This window comes from Canis lupus, chromosome 5 (assembly GCF_048164855.1).
Source record: "Canis lupus baileyi chromosome 5, mCanLup2.hap1, whole genome shotgun sequence".
Lineage (NCBI taxonomy): Eukaryota > Metazoa > Chordata > Mammalia > Carnivora > Canidae > Canis > Canis lupus.
Genome location: NC_132842.1, coordinates 35,791,283 through 35,809,657, shown reverse-complemented (window position 1 = coordinate 35,809,657; position 18,375 = coordinate 35,791,283). Strand labels below are relative to the sequence as shown.

The following is an 18,375-nucleotide window of genomic DNA, read 5'->3' as shown; positions in this document are numbered from 1 at the left end:
TGAGATCATCCTGCGGCTTTGCGTGTACCCCAGACTGAAAAGCCGGTCTTGTCTGGTGTGTGAGGTGCTTCCCCTTTCTCCACCCCCACTCCATTTCCTCATGACCCAAAGCTTCAGAAATAACTTTCTTCAGCCAAGCCAAGGAGGTGGGAAGAGCAGCCCATCCTGAAGGGGATCAGGGCTCTGGGATCTCCTTGGCTCTCTCTCTGGGTTCCCTGAGCAAGGGGCGGCCCTCGTGCAGCAGCTGCAGGCGCCCCCCACCAAGGCTTCTCCGGGCCTGGACCCGAGACTTGGGCCTGGAGCCCAGCCTTCCCCAGTGGGGAGATTAAGCAGCTTGGGCAAACGGTAAAGGCCTTCCAGTGCTGTCCTCTCTGCTCTGTCCACCCTTCCACCAGCAGTGGAAGGGGTGAGTGTGGTAAGAAGCCTTCCATCCCTCTGTATAGAGCTTTCTCTTCCTCCCTTCCTCTAAAGGAGGCAGAGAGCGGTTTACAGATGAGTCAGCTGAGGCCCAGAGAGGCCAAACCACTTACCTAAGAGCAGAAGCTGGGAAATCGGGAGATGGAGACAAAGAGCTAAACTGCAGTGTTCCCAGCTAGCTGCTCTTCCCTCTCCTGCCGTGCTGCTGCCGCTGTGCCTCATCTGTGCTAACTCTGGGTGTCTGTGCCCCAAGTACTGGGAGGAACCCAGGGAGACTGCGTGTCTGTGCTGAGTACCAACTGCTGCCCAGCAATGGGCACCTCTGCCCTGTGAACCGTGTCTCCCAGACGTAGGTGACATCTCTTGACACCCCCCCCCCCAAAATCTCTGCTACTCATGTTCCCGCATCTCAGGCCCGAGCCCCCCCTGGAGGCCAAGCATCTCTGCTGTGGTGGAGCCCCAGGGAAGCCAGCGTTTCTGTCAGGGTGCCTGACTTCTGGTGGAGGGGGTAGAGGGGCCAGGGAGCCTGGTGGTCAGGCCAGGCATGTTTATGCTCTGCACATGTACCATAGGGTTGGTATAGGATGGGTGCTCCTAGATGAGCAGGAGAAGCTCTAAGGTGGAAGCGGTCTCTGGTGGTGTTGGAACTCCCAAGCTTTGTCTCCTCCTCCTCCCTCCCTCCTCCTCCCTCTGTACTGGCCCTTCTGGAACAGGCTCTGCCTCCCCTCTTAGCTCCCTTCCCCAGATGGCCCTGGCCCTGGTTCTCCACCTTGTACTGAGGTAGCTGGTGTAGAGCTGAAAGCCCATCAGGCCTGGGCTGGTTCTCACTGATACAAGGAAATGGTCCCCTGTGAGGCTCTGCTCCCTGCCAGTATCAGTGGAGCCCTAGGCAGGAGGCAGAGCCCGAGTCAAGGGCAGGAGCCATGTTGTGTGCCTCAGCACCATATCCCTGATGCCAGGTAGGTAGGTGCCTGATACATCAGAAGGATCATTAGAGGTGGGCATTTGTTGGATGGTTGTGAGAATAGGGCAGGGCAAGCCCAGGCACCAGGCTGGTTGGCTGAGGAGATGTGGCTCAGCCAAGAGGCCCAGCAGGGCACACACTCCCTTTGGAGGGCCTGGCCTGTGAGTATGAATGGCTCTTCTGCGGGCCACAGGGAGGATACCTGGCTACCTGTTTCACAGAGAAGGCTCTCTGTGCCCATTTAAACCAGCTGCATTTTTAGCTGCTCTTTTCTTTCTCATTTGAACTTGGAGTCTGTAATTAACCTCCAATAGGCTGCAGTCACTTTATGGATAGGAAAGGGGTGGGGAGGGGGCCAGCCCGCAGCCAACCAGCAGCGTGACAGTGGGAGACTTTGATGCCAGGCAGGCTGGCCGCATTGTCTCCAGGTGTTGCCCTGCAAAGGGGACTGCTCAGCCTTAGTCATGAGGTGAGGATCATTAACCCTTTTAAGAGTCCGCTCCCCCTGCCACCCCCCCCCCTCCGCCCCAGTTGCTAGGAGGGAGGCTGGGTCAGGTCCTCCCCGGCTGGGCTGCCTGGCTCTGTCCTGGGCGTCTGTCTTGCCCTCAGATCTCAGCAGGCTCCGCACCCACCGCCCACTACCGAGAGGAATGAGGTCAAGCTGCTGGCAGCAGCGGTACCTCCTGGCCTCGGGGCTGGGATGTGGGAATAGAGCAGTCCTGACTGTTGTTGCTGTTGTTATCTTCAGTGTGACGCTTGGTAGGGATTCCCTCTTGAGCAGATACAGGCTGGATGCCCTGGCTTGGCATCAGGTGATAAGGAAGCAGAAGCCACCAGATACCCCATGTGTGGCCCAGCTTGTGGCAATTGTGATCTATCTTAAGGTTCTACTGGACCCATCCTCAAGGGAAATCTCTCTGTGGCAGTCTGGGTCATCCTTGAGAGATCTTCCTCTTGTTATTGTAAAGCTGCCAAAGGAGATGTTCCCATATCCCCACTCCAGAGAGCCCTAGTCCTGCTGCTTTGATGGGCACTGTGCCAGGAGGAAGGGAGCTGGCTGGCTGAGGAGCTCTCAGGGAGCATGGAAGCTCAGCAGAGAGGGCTGGGTCCGCAGAGGAGACCTCAAGGGAGGTAAAGGGAGGGCTGCTCAACATCCAAAGGCCACCTAGGCCATCAGCTTGCTGCCTGCCCTTCCACCTACGAGCAAGGAGCAGCCACAGGGAAGCAGGGTATCAGTGACCGTCTTGGGACCTCCTTTGTTGTACACACAGACCCCCCTCTTCTACCTGATGTCTCTCATCTGTGTGCCGGGGGGCCTTTGAGCATCCTTTCTCTATGTGGGGAAATGCAGACTCTCGGGACTGTGGCTCCTTCCTTTGGCTATAAAGCTGAATTTGCAGAGTTTATTATAGTATTGTTAACATTAGCAAAATGTTGGAGACAACCTAACCAATTCATCTGAACAATGAGACATTATATGACCATTAAAATGATTTAGATTTGTATTTCTAGATTTGGGAAAATGTTTTTACAATATATTTACTAAAGAGTCGGGTATAAAACATTTTAGAAAAGTCTTGCAGGAGGTACTTGAAAATGTTGACAGTGGTTTTTTCCCTGGTGGTAACTGAATGGGTTTAAAGTGCCTTTCTTTTCCCTTACTTGTATAATTTTCTACAATAAAAATGTATTTCTTATGTAACAAAACAATAACAGAGAGGGACAAACTAAACTCCTTGAGGGGTGGGAGGGGTTGCTTCTTACATGGCCAGATCATTTCTGTCCAGGACAAAGCACAGAAACTGGCCTACAGTAGGCACTCAGTAAACACACGTCAACTGACTTGGAGTGCGTGCCTGCCCACTGGGCTGCTCCAGCTCTTCCCCTGACAAATCCTATCCAAACCAGGAAGCCTATTCCTCTGCTTGTTTTAGCTCTGCCCCAAGACCTTCTTGGGACACAGTACCATGATCTCCGTATCTCACAACAGCTTTGCATTTTGGGTCCTCAGCCATATCACCATCAGACAATACTGTATCAGCCATCAGACAATACTAGATCCAGCTCAGAAAGAGTGTCCAGGCAGGAGTCAGAGCTGACCCACTCATGTCTTAGGCCCCATAAGCACTACCTCCCAGTCCTCAAAAGTCTGCTGTGTGAACAGCCTCTTTCGCCTAGTCCTGGGTGTCTCAAGGGGCTGGTACTGGATTCAGAAGCTGGAAGCCACAGTGGAAGAAGCAGTGGTGGCTCAGTGTAAGAATGACCTTAAAATGTACAAAGTAGGATCAAGTTATTGCCTGACTTGTAAGCCTCTGATATTTTCCCATCGTATTTACCAAACAAATCTGGGCCATCTTGGAGAGCTTATCCATGCCTCTCACCATAGAAAGCCTAAGGAGGCTCTGGGCCCAGGAGTGAGAGTACAGGGGTCCTCTGGGTGTTGTTCTGAGTGCCACCTCAAGGGTCTTCTTTTTCCCGTCTCCTGAGCTCCTTCCCCTCCCCTCAAGGGACTTGCCTGATTGAAAAAAAAAAAAAATGCAGCCTGTTCTCAGGGTCCTATTCCCTTTCAAAAAGCACATCTTTGGCTTTCAGAGAGCTGTGAACTAATATTTCTGTGAACAGGGACCAGGACTAGACACCGTTAGAGCAGGGGGCATGGTTTTTAGTATCTCAGATGAGTCTTGTGAGGAACTGTTAATAGATGTGAAAGAAGACTCTTTGTAAAGAAGGTGGGGAAAAAAAAGAATGTGGCATGATTCAAGTGTATGGTTATTTTTATTTTACCATCCTTTAAACCAGTCCTGTTGAATAGGACTATAATGCAATCCAAATAGGCACATAAGAAGTAAAAAAAAAAGGGGGGGGGGGCAAAACAAATCCAGACTTCTTGGCTGGCTCATACAGCCTCACATCGGTCATGGGGTCTGCCTCTCTAGGGTCCTCTCTTACTACCCCTACCTTCCAGAATCTTCCAGCCACATGGGCCTCTTTTAGCCTTTGAACTCACCAAGCTCATTCCCACCTCGAGATCTTTATCCAGCTACTTATTACTGCCTCATGGTCCCTATTGATTATTTGCTGTTGTCTATCCTCCTCCCTAAAACTTGAGTTCTGCGGGGCAACCCAGGTGGCTTAGCGGTTTAGTGCCGCCTTCAGCCCAGGGCAGGATCCTAGAGACCCAGATCAAGTCCCATGTCAGGCTCCCTGCATGGAGCCTGCTTCTCCCTCTGCCTGTGTCTCTGCCTCTCTCTCTCTCTCTCTGTCTCTCATGAATAAATAAATAAAATCTTTAATTAAAAAAAAAAAAAACTTGAGTTCCCTAAGAGCAGGAATCTTACCTGTCTTGGTCACTACTGTATATTAGGACCCAGAACAGTGCCTGGCATGCAGTAAGTTGAATGAATGAACAAATGAGGAACAAGTGAACTAGATGGGGTTGTTCTGAAGTGAGTATACTATCAAGAAGTGGCTGTCAGGTCACAGAGGATTCTCACCAGACAGAGTAGGCTCCTTATGATCTGTAATGCGATCCTGGATTTTCTACTGGGGACAAGGAATGCCTTTGCAGCCCCCAGTTCCTCAGGCTCCCTAAAATGAGGTCATGCCTGCTGTTTCTGGGGTCAGTCTGTCACCATGCTCTCCCCATCACCACCACCATTAGCAATGGTCCCAAGCTCCATGCATAGTATTGTATCAGGACTCGTGTCAGGGGGATCCCTGGATGGCTCAGCGGTTTAGCGCCTGCCTTTGGCCCAAGGCGCGATCCTGGAGTGCCAGGATCGAGTCACATGTCAGGCTCCCGGCATATGGAGCCTGCTTCTCCCTCCTCCTGTGTCTCTGCCTCTCTCTCTCTCTCTCTCTCTCTGTATATCATAAATAAATAAATCTTTAAAAAAAAAAAAAAGGACTCGTGTCAGGAAACAAGGTAGTAGAGTGACTACCATTTCTTCCCACCATGTGGGTGGAAGACAGGAGGCCCCTTGTCTTAGAACTGCAAGAAAGGTCAGTACTCCCCATGCGGTGGGGGGAGGCACTCTAGAACTTGAGAGGAGCTCTCTATGTCCCCAGTTAATGAGAAGGAGGAGGAGACTAGTTGGAGGTCACTAGTTGATCAAAAGGTTGTTAGATCACCAGGTGTCAACCCAACTTTAGAGGAAAGCCACCCATGAAGATGTTTTTAGTTTGGCACCAGTCCTTGAACTGTATACTTACAATATGTGCACTTTCCTTTATGCTATATATCATATGTCTTTAAAACCCACACACCTGGACCTGCTTTCACGGGTTCTGCTTCAGAAGATCTAGGATATGTTCCAGGCACCTACATAATTCTTAAAGCTTCCTCTGTGGTTCTCAGTAGCATCTAAGGTTAAGAAGTATTGATAAGAAGTATAGGGATCCCAGAGAAAGCAGATGAAGGAGAGTGTGATGTACGTAGGGGGCAAGGATGCTGAGGCAGGACTTTAGTCACACTTAGAATAATGATATTCCAGAAAGTCCAACAGACTAATAGGTTGATCAACACATAAAACCTCTGGGTGTCCAAAAAAATACCCCAAAACCAGCATTAAAAATTGTAAGAAGCAGGTAATTAGGGAAAAAATATATATAGCAAAAGGTTAATAGCCTTGGTATTTATTTTAAAAACCTCTTACAGATCAATAAGATGAGCACCCAATAGAAAAACAGAGTACAGACATGAACAGGCAGTTCAAAAAGAAGAAATACAATGAGACAATACATTTATGAAAAGTGGTCAGCCTCACCAGGAATCAAATAAATGCAAACTACAACAACAAAGAGACGTTATCTTTTGCCTAGCTAATTGGCGAAGATTAACTATGTGATAATACCTCATGTTAGGGAGGGTGTGGAAAAAACAGGCACTGTCATTCACCAGTGGGAGTGCAAATTGGTGCAACCTTTCCAGAAGGCAATTTGGCAATGCTTAAAGCTGAGGAAGATCTCATACCCTTTTGATGCAGCAATTCCACTTTTAGGAAGATTGCCCTAGGAAATTATTGTAGATAGTAATAAGCAGTAATAGCTAACCTTTGTTAAATGCTCTGTGCAAGCCAAGCTTTATGTGCATTGTTTCAGACAATCCTTACAGCTGCCATCCCATGAGGTCAGAGCTGTGATGATTACCCGTATTTCACAGATGAGGAAACTGAGGCACAAAAGGATTAGGTCAGCGACCTGAGGACAAAAAGCTAAGTAGCAAAGCCTGGTTTTGAATCTAGGCAGTCTGAGTCAAGAGCCGCACTGCCTGTCCAGCAGTACATGCTAGATGTGTGCGAAGGATGAACACTGTGTGTCCTAGCTGGGCACACTGAATATATGTACTGGATGAAGCTGGGCCTGTTTGTAATGAGGTGGCAGTGGGGAGAAAACATGCTGAATACTCCAGGAGAGGAACTGGTTACATCAATTATGGCACACCAATAAAGGAATATTATGCAACCATGAAAATGTTTAAAAATATGTGTGTGAATACTAGAGTTTTTTGTCTAGGCATAAAATGTCTCTGAAATGATATAAAAGCAACTGATAAAATTGATTGCCTTCTGCAAAGGCAACTGTGTGACTGTGGTCGGAAGTTAGAGGGAGACTTTGTTTTTTTTTTTTTTAAGATTTTATTTATTTATGAGAGACAGAGAGAGAGGCAGGCAGAGACACAGGCAGAGGGAGAAGCAGGCTCCATGCAGGGAGCCCGACGTGGGACTCGATCCCGGGTCTCCAGGATCACAGCCTGGCTGAAGGCGGCGCTAAACCGCTGAGCCACCCCGGCTGCCCAGAGACTTGTGTTTTAAGTCAGAAAGCCTTTTACACTTCTTGGATTTTGAATTATGTGAAGATATTATTAAAATATGTGTGGATAGATGATAGATACATAGATAGATAAAATGATAGATGATAGATAGATAGATAGATAGATGATAGATAGACCAACGCCAGTTAGGTTATAGAGCTATTCCATTTAACTTTATTTCCTTGCAATTCTATAAGAGTTCTGAGAAAAAAAGTTGTGAGACCCTTTTTGGGAAATCATACCAAAGTCAGTGATGATACTTCGTTAACTCTCTTGACCTACCTGCTCCCCAAATTGGTTTGTTCATGGAACCCTTTTCTCAAGTAATGTCTATTTATTATCATCTCTCTGGATATTCACGTCCCATAGACATTAGTGTGGGAAATGCTGTTGCTAATAATCAAGGCCAAACTCAAAGGCTTACATTTCTTTCATTTAATGAAAGAAATGTGTTACTGATGCTGATCCCATTTATTTACAATGCACGTGTATGGGTGTGTATCTTACTTCTGGGTAAAATTGAGTATTTTTATTTTCTTTTATACATCTGTATTTTTTAATTTTCTAGAACGAACAAAGCATTTCATAAGCACTGTCGTTTTTTTAGTCTATGTAATATCATTTTTGAAGCTTCAGGAGCTCTTTCTCTTTCTGCTCTCTCCCCCCAGGCACCTTCTCCCATCTACTGCCTGCTTCTAAGCAGCCATGCAGGGGTAGGTTCTGTGAGGGAGCCCTGGCGATAGCCAGGCCCTCTTGGCTGCCTTCCTCCAGAGTCAGCCGAGACGGGACCGTTCATTCCCGAGACAATTCCCTGGCCCTAACAGACCCTCCCTTCTGCTGATGGAAGAATTTCAGTTATTTTCTCCATTCCCCCAAAAGAGACACAGGCTGTAAAAGCAGACACCAGCCTGCTACAGGCCCATTGTGTTGCAAACACAAATACCTGTGCTTTGGATCTGCTCTGTAGCTGCCTGGCTGCCTGGCTATGTGACCTTGGTCAAGTTTCTTAACCTCTCTGAGTCTCATCTTCCCCATCTATGTCGGCAATGACACTTGCCTCACAGAGCTCAGGGAGCAAACGAGAGCATGCATGAAAGCATTGTGTAACCTATAAAGGGCTGCCCAGTGGAAATTATTACATACCTCAGCAGGAAACATGGGCTTGCCCTTACCTTCCTGAGAACAGAGTACTTTTTCCTTTTTTTTTTTTTTTTTGTTGTTGTTGTCAAGGGGAGGGCAGCAAAGAAATGAAGCATGGGAGACCTGGGCATGGGGAAATAGAATTCTGTGTAAGAAAAATAGGAGAAGGGCCACCTGGGTGGCTCAATGGTTGAGTGTCTGCCTTTGGCTCAGGTCGTGATCCCAGGGTCCTGGGATCGAGTTCCACATCAGGTTCCCCTCAAGAGCCTGCTTCTCCCTCTGCATGTCTCTGCCTCTCTCTCTCTCTCTCTGTCTTTCATGAACAAATAAATAAAAATCTTTAAAAAGAGAAGAGAGAGGAGAAGAGGAGAGAAGAGAGAGAAGAGAAGAGAAGAGAAGAGAAGAGAAGAGAAGAGAAGAGAAGAGAAGAGGAGAAGAGAAAGAAGAGAAGAAAAGAAAAATGGGAGAAGCTGCTGAGCCTAGCATTTGCCTGGAGCCCTAGTGGGGCCTGTGTCCCCCAGTATAGCCCCAGGCCTTGTCCTCCAGATGGCTGCTCCACCTGACCCATTCACATCAGCCTACCTCTCCAGACCATGTGATTCTCCTAAGCCACAATGCTGACTCTGCCTGGCTCACTCCCTTCCTGCCACTCCTAGGGTCTTAGCATCCCTTAGCTCTTGACTAAGTTAGCTCTTCCCCCAATCTGGATTGAGGTCCTTCCTCTGGTTTCAGCACCTCCAAGCCTCCAGGGGCCATGCTGTGATGCTAATGCCAGGTTACGGCCCTTCTGCCAGACCGACCTCCCTAAGGGCAGGAGCTGTGTCTGTCATCTTGGTCCTCCTGTGTCCTCTGGGCCCAGCCTAGGCCTGGGCATCTGGGACAGGAGTTAGATCATGAGCATCTGAGTCAAGGGGATCTGGGTTTGAATTCCCAGTTCACCTGGAGAAAGTGACTTCTGCATTCTTAGCCTCAGTTGTCCCCATCTGTAAAGGGGTTTCATCATTGCAGTGAACTCGTGGGTTTCTTTTCCTAAGCTAATGTATCGAAAGCCCCAAGTATCATTGCAAGTGTGAGGGAAGCTTCATAGGTAGTAGCTACATTGACACCACCGCGGACCCTCTGTGAACAGTAATTGAACTGAACTGGGAAATGACACCAGGAGGGTAGGCTCCCCAGGCCACCCTTCCACCTCCTGAAGACAGTGGCCTTCTTTCTGCTGCTTGTGCTTGGCACTGCACCCCTGCCCCTGTGCTCACCTCCCTGCCTTGTACCCCACAGCCACCCGGCCCAAGCTGAAGAAGATGAAGAGCCAGACCGGACAGGTGGGTGAGAAGCAGTCACTGAAGTGCGAGGCAGCAGCGGGCAATCCTCAGCCCTCCTACCGCTGGTTCAAGGATGGCAAGGAGCTCAACCGCAGCCGGGACATCCGCATCAAGTATGGCAACGGCAGGTAAGATGCTCCCCTCCCTCTCTCACCCCTCCCTCTGTCCACCAGGCTGCCCTCACCCTTCCTGAAAAGGGGGACCGGCTTCAGTCCTCCCTCCTGGCCCTGCCCCATTTCTCCTTGCGGTTCCAGGCCCCTCTGGCTTTGGTGGTCCGGTGTCTTGCTGACTGTGAATGTTTAATGAAGATCTTTGAAGGCAATTGGATTATCAAACTCAGCTTTACCTATGCAAGTCCCCTCTTGTCCCTAAAACTTCCCAAAGGATCTGCCCCAGTGTCTGAAAGCCCCCCGTTTGGCAACCTTTGGTGAAAGACAGACTCCAGGATGCATCTGGGCAGCCCTGAGTGATGACTTCCACCTCCCTCTCTCTCCACCACCAACTCTCTTCCATCACTTCCCTTCTCAAAGCTTTCCCTCCACCCCTGTGTGCCTGTCCCTCTTTCAGCTGCTGCCTGGCCCGCTTCTACCCTGCACCATCATCCAGGGTCAGTCCCGTGTCCACTGACTCCACCCTGTCGTCCTCCATGCCTCTCTGCCCTGCTGGAATCTGCCTTCTAAATACACTCCCATGCTACCTATGGCTGTGGCTCTTGAGAGCCCTGGTGACCTCAGAGCTTCCCAGCCCCATGCCTCACTGCAGCCACTGGCATGGGTGCCACTGGCTCTGTGGCCCCTGCGGCCCCCCTCCTGGTCCTCCTGTCCCTCTGACCACTTTCTCTCAGTCACCATCAGTACTGGAACTCTCCAGTGTTGGGGGCTCCCCTCCTCTCCTCTCCTCTCCACTTGTAGGTAATTTTACCCTTTCCTAGCTGATAACCTTGTCTCCAGTTTCATGACATTTTGTTTGTACCTGAGTTCCAGACCCATGCTGCTGGCTGAATATGGGATCCCACCCCTGGGATACCTACAGACAGTTCTAATCCTGTATGGCCCAAGTCTAGTGTCTCCCCCTCATCCCCTCTGGCCCTGCTGCACCCTTCTGTGCTCCCCTCTCAGCTGTGGCAGAACCAGACCTCCTGCTGCATGGCACCTGCTCCCATGCCATCCCTGCCCACAGGAAACACTGCTCTCTGCCCTGTGTGTTCTTATCTGCTCTCCTGCCTCCAGCTTCTTTCCCTCCCCTGGGCATCCCCACTTTTCCTGGGCCACAGACCCCTTTGTGAGTTCATCTCTGTATCTAACATGTACATATTGAATATCAATGGTGTGCCAGGCACTCTGCCAGAGGCTGGACGTACACCAGAAACTGAACCAGACATGGCCCCTCCCATCCTTCACAGAGCTTCCAGTCTAGCTTCCAGTACAGACTGTGGTAAAGGCCTTCACCCTTTTCTTCCAAAAAAATGTGCCTTATCTACCCAGTTTTGCTTATAGTTCTAGAGATCCACTGATCCCTGTGACTCTAGCAGGGGATGATCTTTCTAACAAGGACACATATCTGATAAGTCACTCACTTGACAGATTTTTTTTTCTAGATTTTATTTGTTTATTCCTGAGAGACACAGAGAGAGAGGCCGAGATAGGCCGAGGGAGAAGCAGGCTCCCCATGGGAAGTCCCGATGTGGGACTTGATCCCAGGACCCCGGGATCACAACCTGAGGCAGATGCTCAACTGCTGAGCCACCCAGGTGCACCTTACTTGACACATTTTGAGCTACAGCCCAGGCCTCAGGCCCTTCCACCGCCCCTCTTCGTCACTGCCATGCTGTTCCCCAATACTGCACCACTCCTCATCCCTGTCTTTTCCTTTCCTGATCCCAGACTTGGGCCCAAGCTGTTCCCTGTGCTGGCAGCTCCTCCTTCCCCAACCTTGTTCCTGGCAAAGTTCTCCAGGCTCAGATTAAATGTCCTATCCTCTGGGACACCTTCCTGAACCCTCCAGGCAGCTCTTCTGGTCCCCTCAGGGGGTCTTAGACATGATTTCATTGCACCTCGGGGTGTTGTCTCTCCCTCTAATATGAGAGAGCTTTAGAGGTTAGATGCCGCCTGCATACGCCCTTCTGCCCTATATGGCCTGGCACAGATCTGCTTTCAGTATTGAATTAATTAGAATCTTGCAGGACGAGTACTCTTCTTCTGGGTACAAGTGACATTAGGACTGGACAGGGCACCCTTTGGGTTGACCTAGACTTTAAGCAAGTTACCATCCTGGTCAGGCTCATCTGACATGTGGGTTTTCCAGTCCAGAAACAGGGCCAGGGCAAGTCTTTCTGTTCTGGGTATTGGGGACCCCTAGGAGCCTGAAGTGTGCCCCTGCCCTCTTCCTGTCAGGGCCCTGTCCCATTTGCTGCACTCCTGAAACTTCCTCAATCCACCAGTCTGCCCCTGGGCTCCCAGCAGGAGTTGATGGGGTGGAATGAGCTCTGATAGAGAATTTATAATTTCCCTGCTGTGGCAAAGAGGGCTACCACCTGCACATAAGCACACACTTCCCCTGCATGGGGGGCAGGGACGTAAGCAGGCGTCTCCTCTCTGGCAGAATCTTCTCTTTCATTCTGCCCACACTGCAGCTTGCCCTTTGGCCATCCTAGCCCTCCACCGGCCAGGCCACCCTCCTTCCTGAAATGGCTCTTGGCCTGCAGAGGCCCTCTCTCCAGCTTGTACTGTCTCTGAGGCTGCCACATTGAGGTGTCTAACCCAGGCCTTCCTGTGCCAAAAGAAAACCAGCCCCCCAAGCCTTGAGCACAGGGCCCTCCCCTGCAGAACCACATGTTCCCTTATGTATGAGGGCAAGCTGGAACAGGCCCCTCAGGCAGGCAGCATGAGGTAGGCATTGAGGAAACTGTGTGGACGGGTGGAGGATACAGCCGCCCAGATCCCGTCCCTGCCAGCACAAAACTGGCTAAGAGAGGGGGGAGGGGCGTGCATTGCAGGGGCAGGCCCAGATCAGTGTGGCACACAGGCATTGGGCCTACCAGGAAGGTGGGACCGGGTCCTGAATCCTCAGGGTCTCTGCCTGGAGCTAGGAGTGATGAGAGAATGCAATGGCTCCTGCTCCTTCAGGGCTGAGGGACCCATAGAGCCCCTACCCTGCAGCTCTGACCTCAGGACCTTGTGTGCAAGTCTGGGGTCCCCTTCCTGGAACTGGCCAGATCATCACACAGCTGAGAAACTAAGGTGCCCCTTGCCATTTCCTCAGAGGAAAGGGCCTCTCCTCGAGCCCTGGACCAAGTTTCCACAGATCTCACCCGCCTCATGTGGGAAGGCCTTCCTGCCATTTCCAGTCTTTGTCCCCCAAGATATCTGTGAGCCTTACTCCACCTTCCCTGCTACACAGGATGTGGTATAAGGGGGGCTCCTTTGAATCCAGCTGTGGGTGACAGGGAGGTTCTAGCTCTGTGCCCCCTATAGCTTGACCCTGCGACCCTCAGGTAGTTACCTGCTCTGTTCCTCTAGTGTCAGGGAGTTGCTTGTGGCCCAGAAGTGAGAGAAGCCTGGTCCTGGGGCAGTTGGGCTTTGTGGCATCTAATTAGGCTGGAGCCAGGAAGGAGATTTTATTTTAGCCAGAGGGGCCTCCAGGGCTCTGTTTAATGAAGAGAACAAACTTGAATTGACAGAAGAGGATTGTAGGCAGACACCAGGCCAAGGAGACAGACTGGCTTGAGCTGGAAAGGGTTGGAGGGATAGGGTCACGGAGGAAGGGGGAGAGCCGGGGTGGGGAGTGTGAGGGGTCAGGCAGACAGCTGTCGCCTAAACATCAGCAAGGACATCACCACAGCAACAGGGCCTATTGACAAGACAACCTCATGGATCCTCGTTTAAAGGATCTTGGAGTGAGGAGGTCTGGGAAGAGGCCCTCCAGAGGCAGCCGTGAGCCTAGGACACAGGCTCCCAAAGCACAGCCCCAGGGTGACAGGTGTCAGTTTGCTGGCTCCCCTGCCCCTGCCGTGGCCCAGTGTCACCTCCCCATCCTTTCCCCAAGAGCGTCGTGGCTCTGATGTTCATCCCAGGGCTCAGGGCAGTGGTAGCTGTATTACCCCAGCTCCCATTCCACCACCCCTCCAACACACTACACATATTCTGGGAATCTGGCATTTTAATTTGGGACTAAAAAGTGGAGGAGGTTACATCATGTAAAGAAATTTTTATGCTACTTCTTGTTTCTCCCTGCGGGCCAGGCTGGGGTACTAGGCTTTATCCAGAGCTCAGATGGGCCCCTGAAGAGCACTGCGGCCCAGGGAGGGACAGGAGGTATGTACAGACCCTGCAGAGTCCAGGCACCCTGGGGCAGATGCAGAGAAACCACGGGAAAGGAGAGCTTTGGCAGGGTCTTCAGAAAGAAGAGGGGAACCAGAGCCTAGTACCCTGGAGTCACACACAGCACAACCCCTACTGCCCAGCCTGGCCCTACAACTTTCAGCATGCAGGGACTGGCTGCAAAGCCCTTTGCAGAGGGGGCTAGCCTCCCAGCCTCTGGCTCTAGGAAATAGTCCATGAGCCACTGAGGGGCCCGTGTCCTCACCAACTCCAGCTCCTCGTCCATCTCTGCTATTGCCTTGCCAGGTCCCTTTGGACAAATCCAGAGGCTCCTCTAGGGTTCAGTTTTCCCATCTGGACTGCCTGTCTCCCTCCAGGTTAGCCATGAGGGTCAAGTCAGGCCCTGAGGATCAGGATCTATTTGTTCCCTTGAGGTATCCAAGCTCCTACCACATAGAAGGCACTCAGTAACATTAATTACATGGATGGATGGATGGATGGATGGATGGATGGATGGATGGATGGATGAAACTAAAGCCCCTAGGAGAAGCCACAGAGTAACCTAATGGCAGGGCCAGGGTGAAGGCCAGGGAAGCCACTGGTTGGGACTGGGAGGCTGGGCACCCTTGCTATGAGAGCCTTTTAACCTGAGGGTCTGCAGGTACCTGGGAGCAGGCCTTCTGTATCTAGAGCGGCAGGCAGCCACTTCTAGGGCCAGGCAGAGGTAACTGGTGAGGCAGTGGCTGCCCTGTTTTGAAGAGTGGCGGGGGGAGCCTGAAAAGAGAGAGGTAGCCATGTGACTTCCTTAGGAGACTCCACTTTCCTCCTCCAGAAAAAGGCTACAGAGAAGGTGCAGCCCTAGAGAAGTAGACATGAGGACACAGAGATTTAGAGACCTGTGTACAGCCACTGGCTCTACCCTGTGTTGTCCCCCAGGTCTCCCTGCAGCTTGGGGGACTCAGCATTGTACCCCGCATGTAATCGACTTCTCATCCACCCTGCGCAGCCACTGTGGCTCTGTGGGGAGAAATGATCGCGCAGTGACCACTGGGGACCACAGCTAGCCTGGGCCTTGGCTCACATCTCTCCCCTCTTATCACCCCCCCCCCCAACCAGAAAGAACTCTCGACTCCAGTTCAACAAGGTGAAGGTGGAGGATGCTGGGGAGTATGTCTGTGAGGCCGAGAACATCCTGGGGAAGGACACGGTCCGGGGCCGGCTCCACGTCAACAGCGGTAGGTGGTCCCCCAACAAAGGGAGGGTTCCTACAGGGGTCTGAGGGGCAGGCCAGTCACACCCTCAGCCCTCAGGAGGCCCACACATGATCCATCTTGCACTTGACTCCCCTCCCTCCTGCTGCTGCCATATCAAGCCCCAAGATCTGAGCCGATTCAGAGAAATGCAGTCAAAGCATAAATGTTTAGCTTTGTTATCTGGGCCTGGAAGAGCCGCCAGCTCTCATTTTAAATATCCTGAAAACTAAATATTTTGAAATCAAGAGGTGGGGGTGGGGGAAGGATATTTTTAGAAGGCAATTATGGGAGGCTGGGCTGCCAAGAGCGGGGCGTCAGGGAGAGGCAGGCCCCGGGCGTGTGGGAGCTGACTGCCTGTTGCTCTGCTGGGTACCTGGGTGCAGGCAGCCATCTCCCCGGGGCCACAGCCAGGGGGCTTGTGTGTGTTGGCCCCTGCGGGCAGCCTCTTTCCAGGGATGGCAGACCCTCCTCCCATAGGTGGACCTCTCCCTTAAAAACAGGCAGGGTCAAAACCCCACAGCACCCTCAGCTTTCCGCCTGCACCATGGCAGCTCTAGTGGCAGCTTGCAGGCAGCCTGGCTTCCCCTCACTGGGAAGTGGCCAGAGCTGCCTGTCTGTAGGCCGCATGCCTCCACTGGAGCCCGGGAACTCCAAATCCCACACGTGGCTTTCCTCCCCCCAACACCCACACTCTGAGCATTCCTTTGGCTACCTGGTTATTTGGGTTCCTTTCCAGTCCTGCCCCTGTAGGTCTAATATCTGCCTCTGCCTGCCTGTACTTTAACCAGGCAGCCCTCCAGTACTCCCTGAATCCAACATTATCTATGGAGAATGTGGAACGTTCCCTGCCCCAGGACCTTCGGAGAAAAACCTGGCACATACCCTGTCTGTCCTATATTGTGAGCCCCTGCCCCCCATTTTCCCAGCCCCTCAGCCTCCTTGTTTCCCTTACCACCGTATCTTAAAGGTCCAAGTCTCCAAGTCCTGGTCTGTCTCCTTTCTGGATCTTTCTCACGTCTGTACCTCCCACTCCAACCCTACCTCTGAGGCAACCCAGCCCAGGTTTCATCTCTATTCACCTAAACCAGAGCAACAGCCTCTAAAGATGCTTTCATCTTGTCTTGCCCCCACCTCGTGGTGCCACAGAACCAGGACTTTTTCCCACAGCCCAGCTCACACCAACCTGGCCCGAACCATCTTTCCAGGCCTCACTGTGTCAGTCCCTTACGGTCCATTCTTAGCCTTCCCCTCCTGCCCTCTCTCCCAGGCTACCATCCTCCCTGACCCCACCATCACACCACAGTGTCATTCCCAGCTCATGCCCCGCTCCCAGGCCACTTCTTGGCCAATTGTGGTCTTGTGTACTTCCTGAATCCTATTAGATCATTTTTCAAATCTCATACTGCTGCCAAACTTTCTATGCAAGCGTGACATCTGCAGTGGAATTGAGAGCCAGGAGTGGGGGAGCAGGGATGGTACCTTCTCCCCCAGAAGTGACAGGAAGAGCTACTGCTTCCTGAGAGCATGCTCCCTGCCACATTCCTTACTATCTCTTGAGCCCTGACAAACCCGCAGTGTAGCTCATAAGTTAATGAGACAAGCTCAAAGAGGCTAAATATTCTGCCACAAGTCTAACTGATGGTTAATGAGAGAGCTTGTGACATGACAATAGTTAGCAGACCCAGACTGGGAGCTCCGTGGGACTATGTCTTGCCAATTGCCACTCTAGTCCCCAGACTTTGCACAGTGCCTGGCTCTTAGTAGGCACCTGGTAAATAATATAGAAAAGGACTTATAACCTGCTAAAGGCCTTTCCTGATTCCCACATTGCCCCAGTGGAGGTACCCGGGCCCCCTGCTCTTCCCAACCTGTCCCAAGCCCAGGAAAACGGACCATGCTAAGTGTCCAGCACCTGTTACCTCCAGCCAGAGCGTGCAGACATCTTTTTGGGGCAGATATTCATAGATCCACTTCAGACTTGATATTTCTTGTTTTATTATTCGACATTTACAAGCGGGTTGCCTAGCTGGCCATCAGGAGAGCACATAATTCTTGTTCTTGGGGTCCTGAGTTTGTTGGGTGGAGAGATCACTTAAATAATTTTTTAAAAAGTAACTGACAAGAACACAGCTTAACACTATCTTAAGAAACTTATTCATTGGTTTATAAAACTGAAAAATCCAGAGGTAGAACCGGCCCCAAACCTAACAGAATCCAGAGTAGGGTTCAGGATGTCCTCTCCCACTGTGCATCGTCTTCATTCTCTCCTACAATAGAATGGGCTTCTCCCAGGTTTGGAGACTAGAGAGGAAAGAAGAGGCCACAGCCTCAGACATCTCCAGGTTTACATCATCCCAGCCTCCCAGCTGGAGGAAAAAGAGATAGCTTTTCCTCTGTGTCACTCACGTGACTCCAGCGATGGATGCTGATTGATCTTGCTTCTTAGTTCATGTGCCCCGGGTGGCCCCTTCGCCATACTCAGGGGATACGGTGGCATCCTTGCCAGGCTGGTGCATGTGCAGAGGGCATTCTGAGAGGCAGGGTCATGGGGTGATGGCCCTGCCACAACTACACATGGGGCGCCTTCGTAGAGGGATGCTATGAGCAGAATACAAGGAAGGGGCTGCCATGCAGAACACCATAGTAGCAGCCTCTGTCCTGTGCTGGGCGTGGGCTCTGAAGCTGGAGACCCTTCAGAGGAGCTGCAGCCCTGTGCCACACCTGAGCTGCCATCAGCCCTCAGCAGCACATGCTCTGGTCAGTTAGGGAACCAGGCAGTAGAGGTTTAGGCTGGGCTCCGGGGGCTTCCCGAGGGGCTCCTTGCCTCCCCAGCCTGAGAGCAGCAGGGCAGAGCTGCAGAGAGTCCAGAGCTTCAGTCTCTTCCAAGCTCTGTCATCCTGGGAGAGTTACCCCACTTTGCTTGTCTTCCATTTCCCCATCTGAGGCTGAGCCCAGATATCTCTAGACTCTTCCCCTGCAAAATTCTAGGTTTCTGAGTTGAGGCAGAAATCCTGTACACGTAGCCCCCACAACACACATATACATCATCTGTTGCCCGGGTCAGTGCACGGCCGTCCCTACCCTTGACATGGGGCAGTAAACAGGGCCACTGCAGGGGATCAGGAGGCCACTATGGGGGGACATTTCC

At 51.5% G+C, this 18,375-nt stretch overlaps 1 protein-coding gene across 5 annotated transcripts in view; it reads left to right on the top strand.

Moving 5' to 3' along the window:
• The window catches only part of NRG2 (neuregulin 2), a 243,681-nt gene that overhangs the window by 196,915 nt on the left and 28,391 nt on the right, over positions 1 to 18,375 (top strand). For all 5 annotated transcript variants that reach the window (XM_072826100.1, XM_072826098.1, XM_072826096.1 and 2 more), the window contains 2 exons: positions 9,612 to 9,783; positions 15,091 to 15,209. In XM_072826100.1, coding sequence (XP_072682201.1) covers positions 9,612 to 9,783; positions 15,091 to 15,209 — 291 coding nt within the window. The remainder of the gene's footprint in view (positions 1 to 9,611; positions 9,784 to 15,090; positions 15,210 to 18,375) is intronic.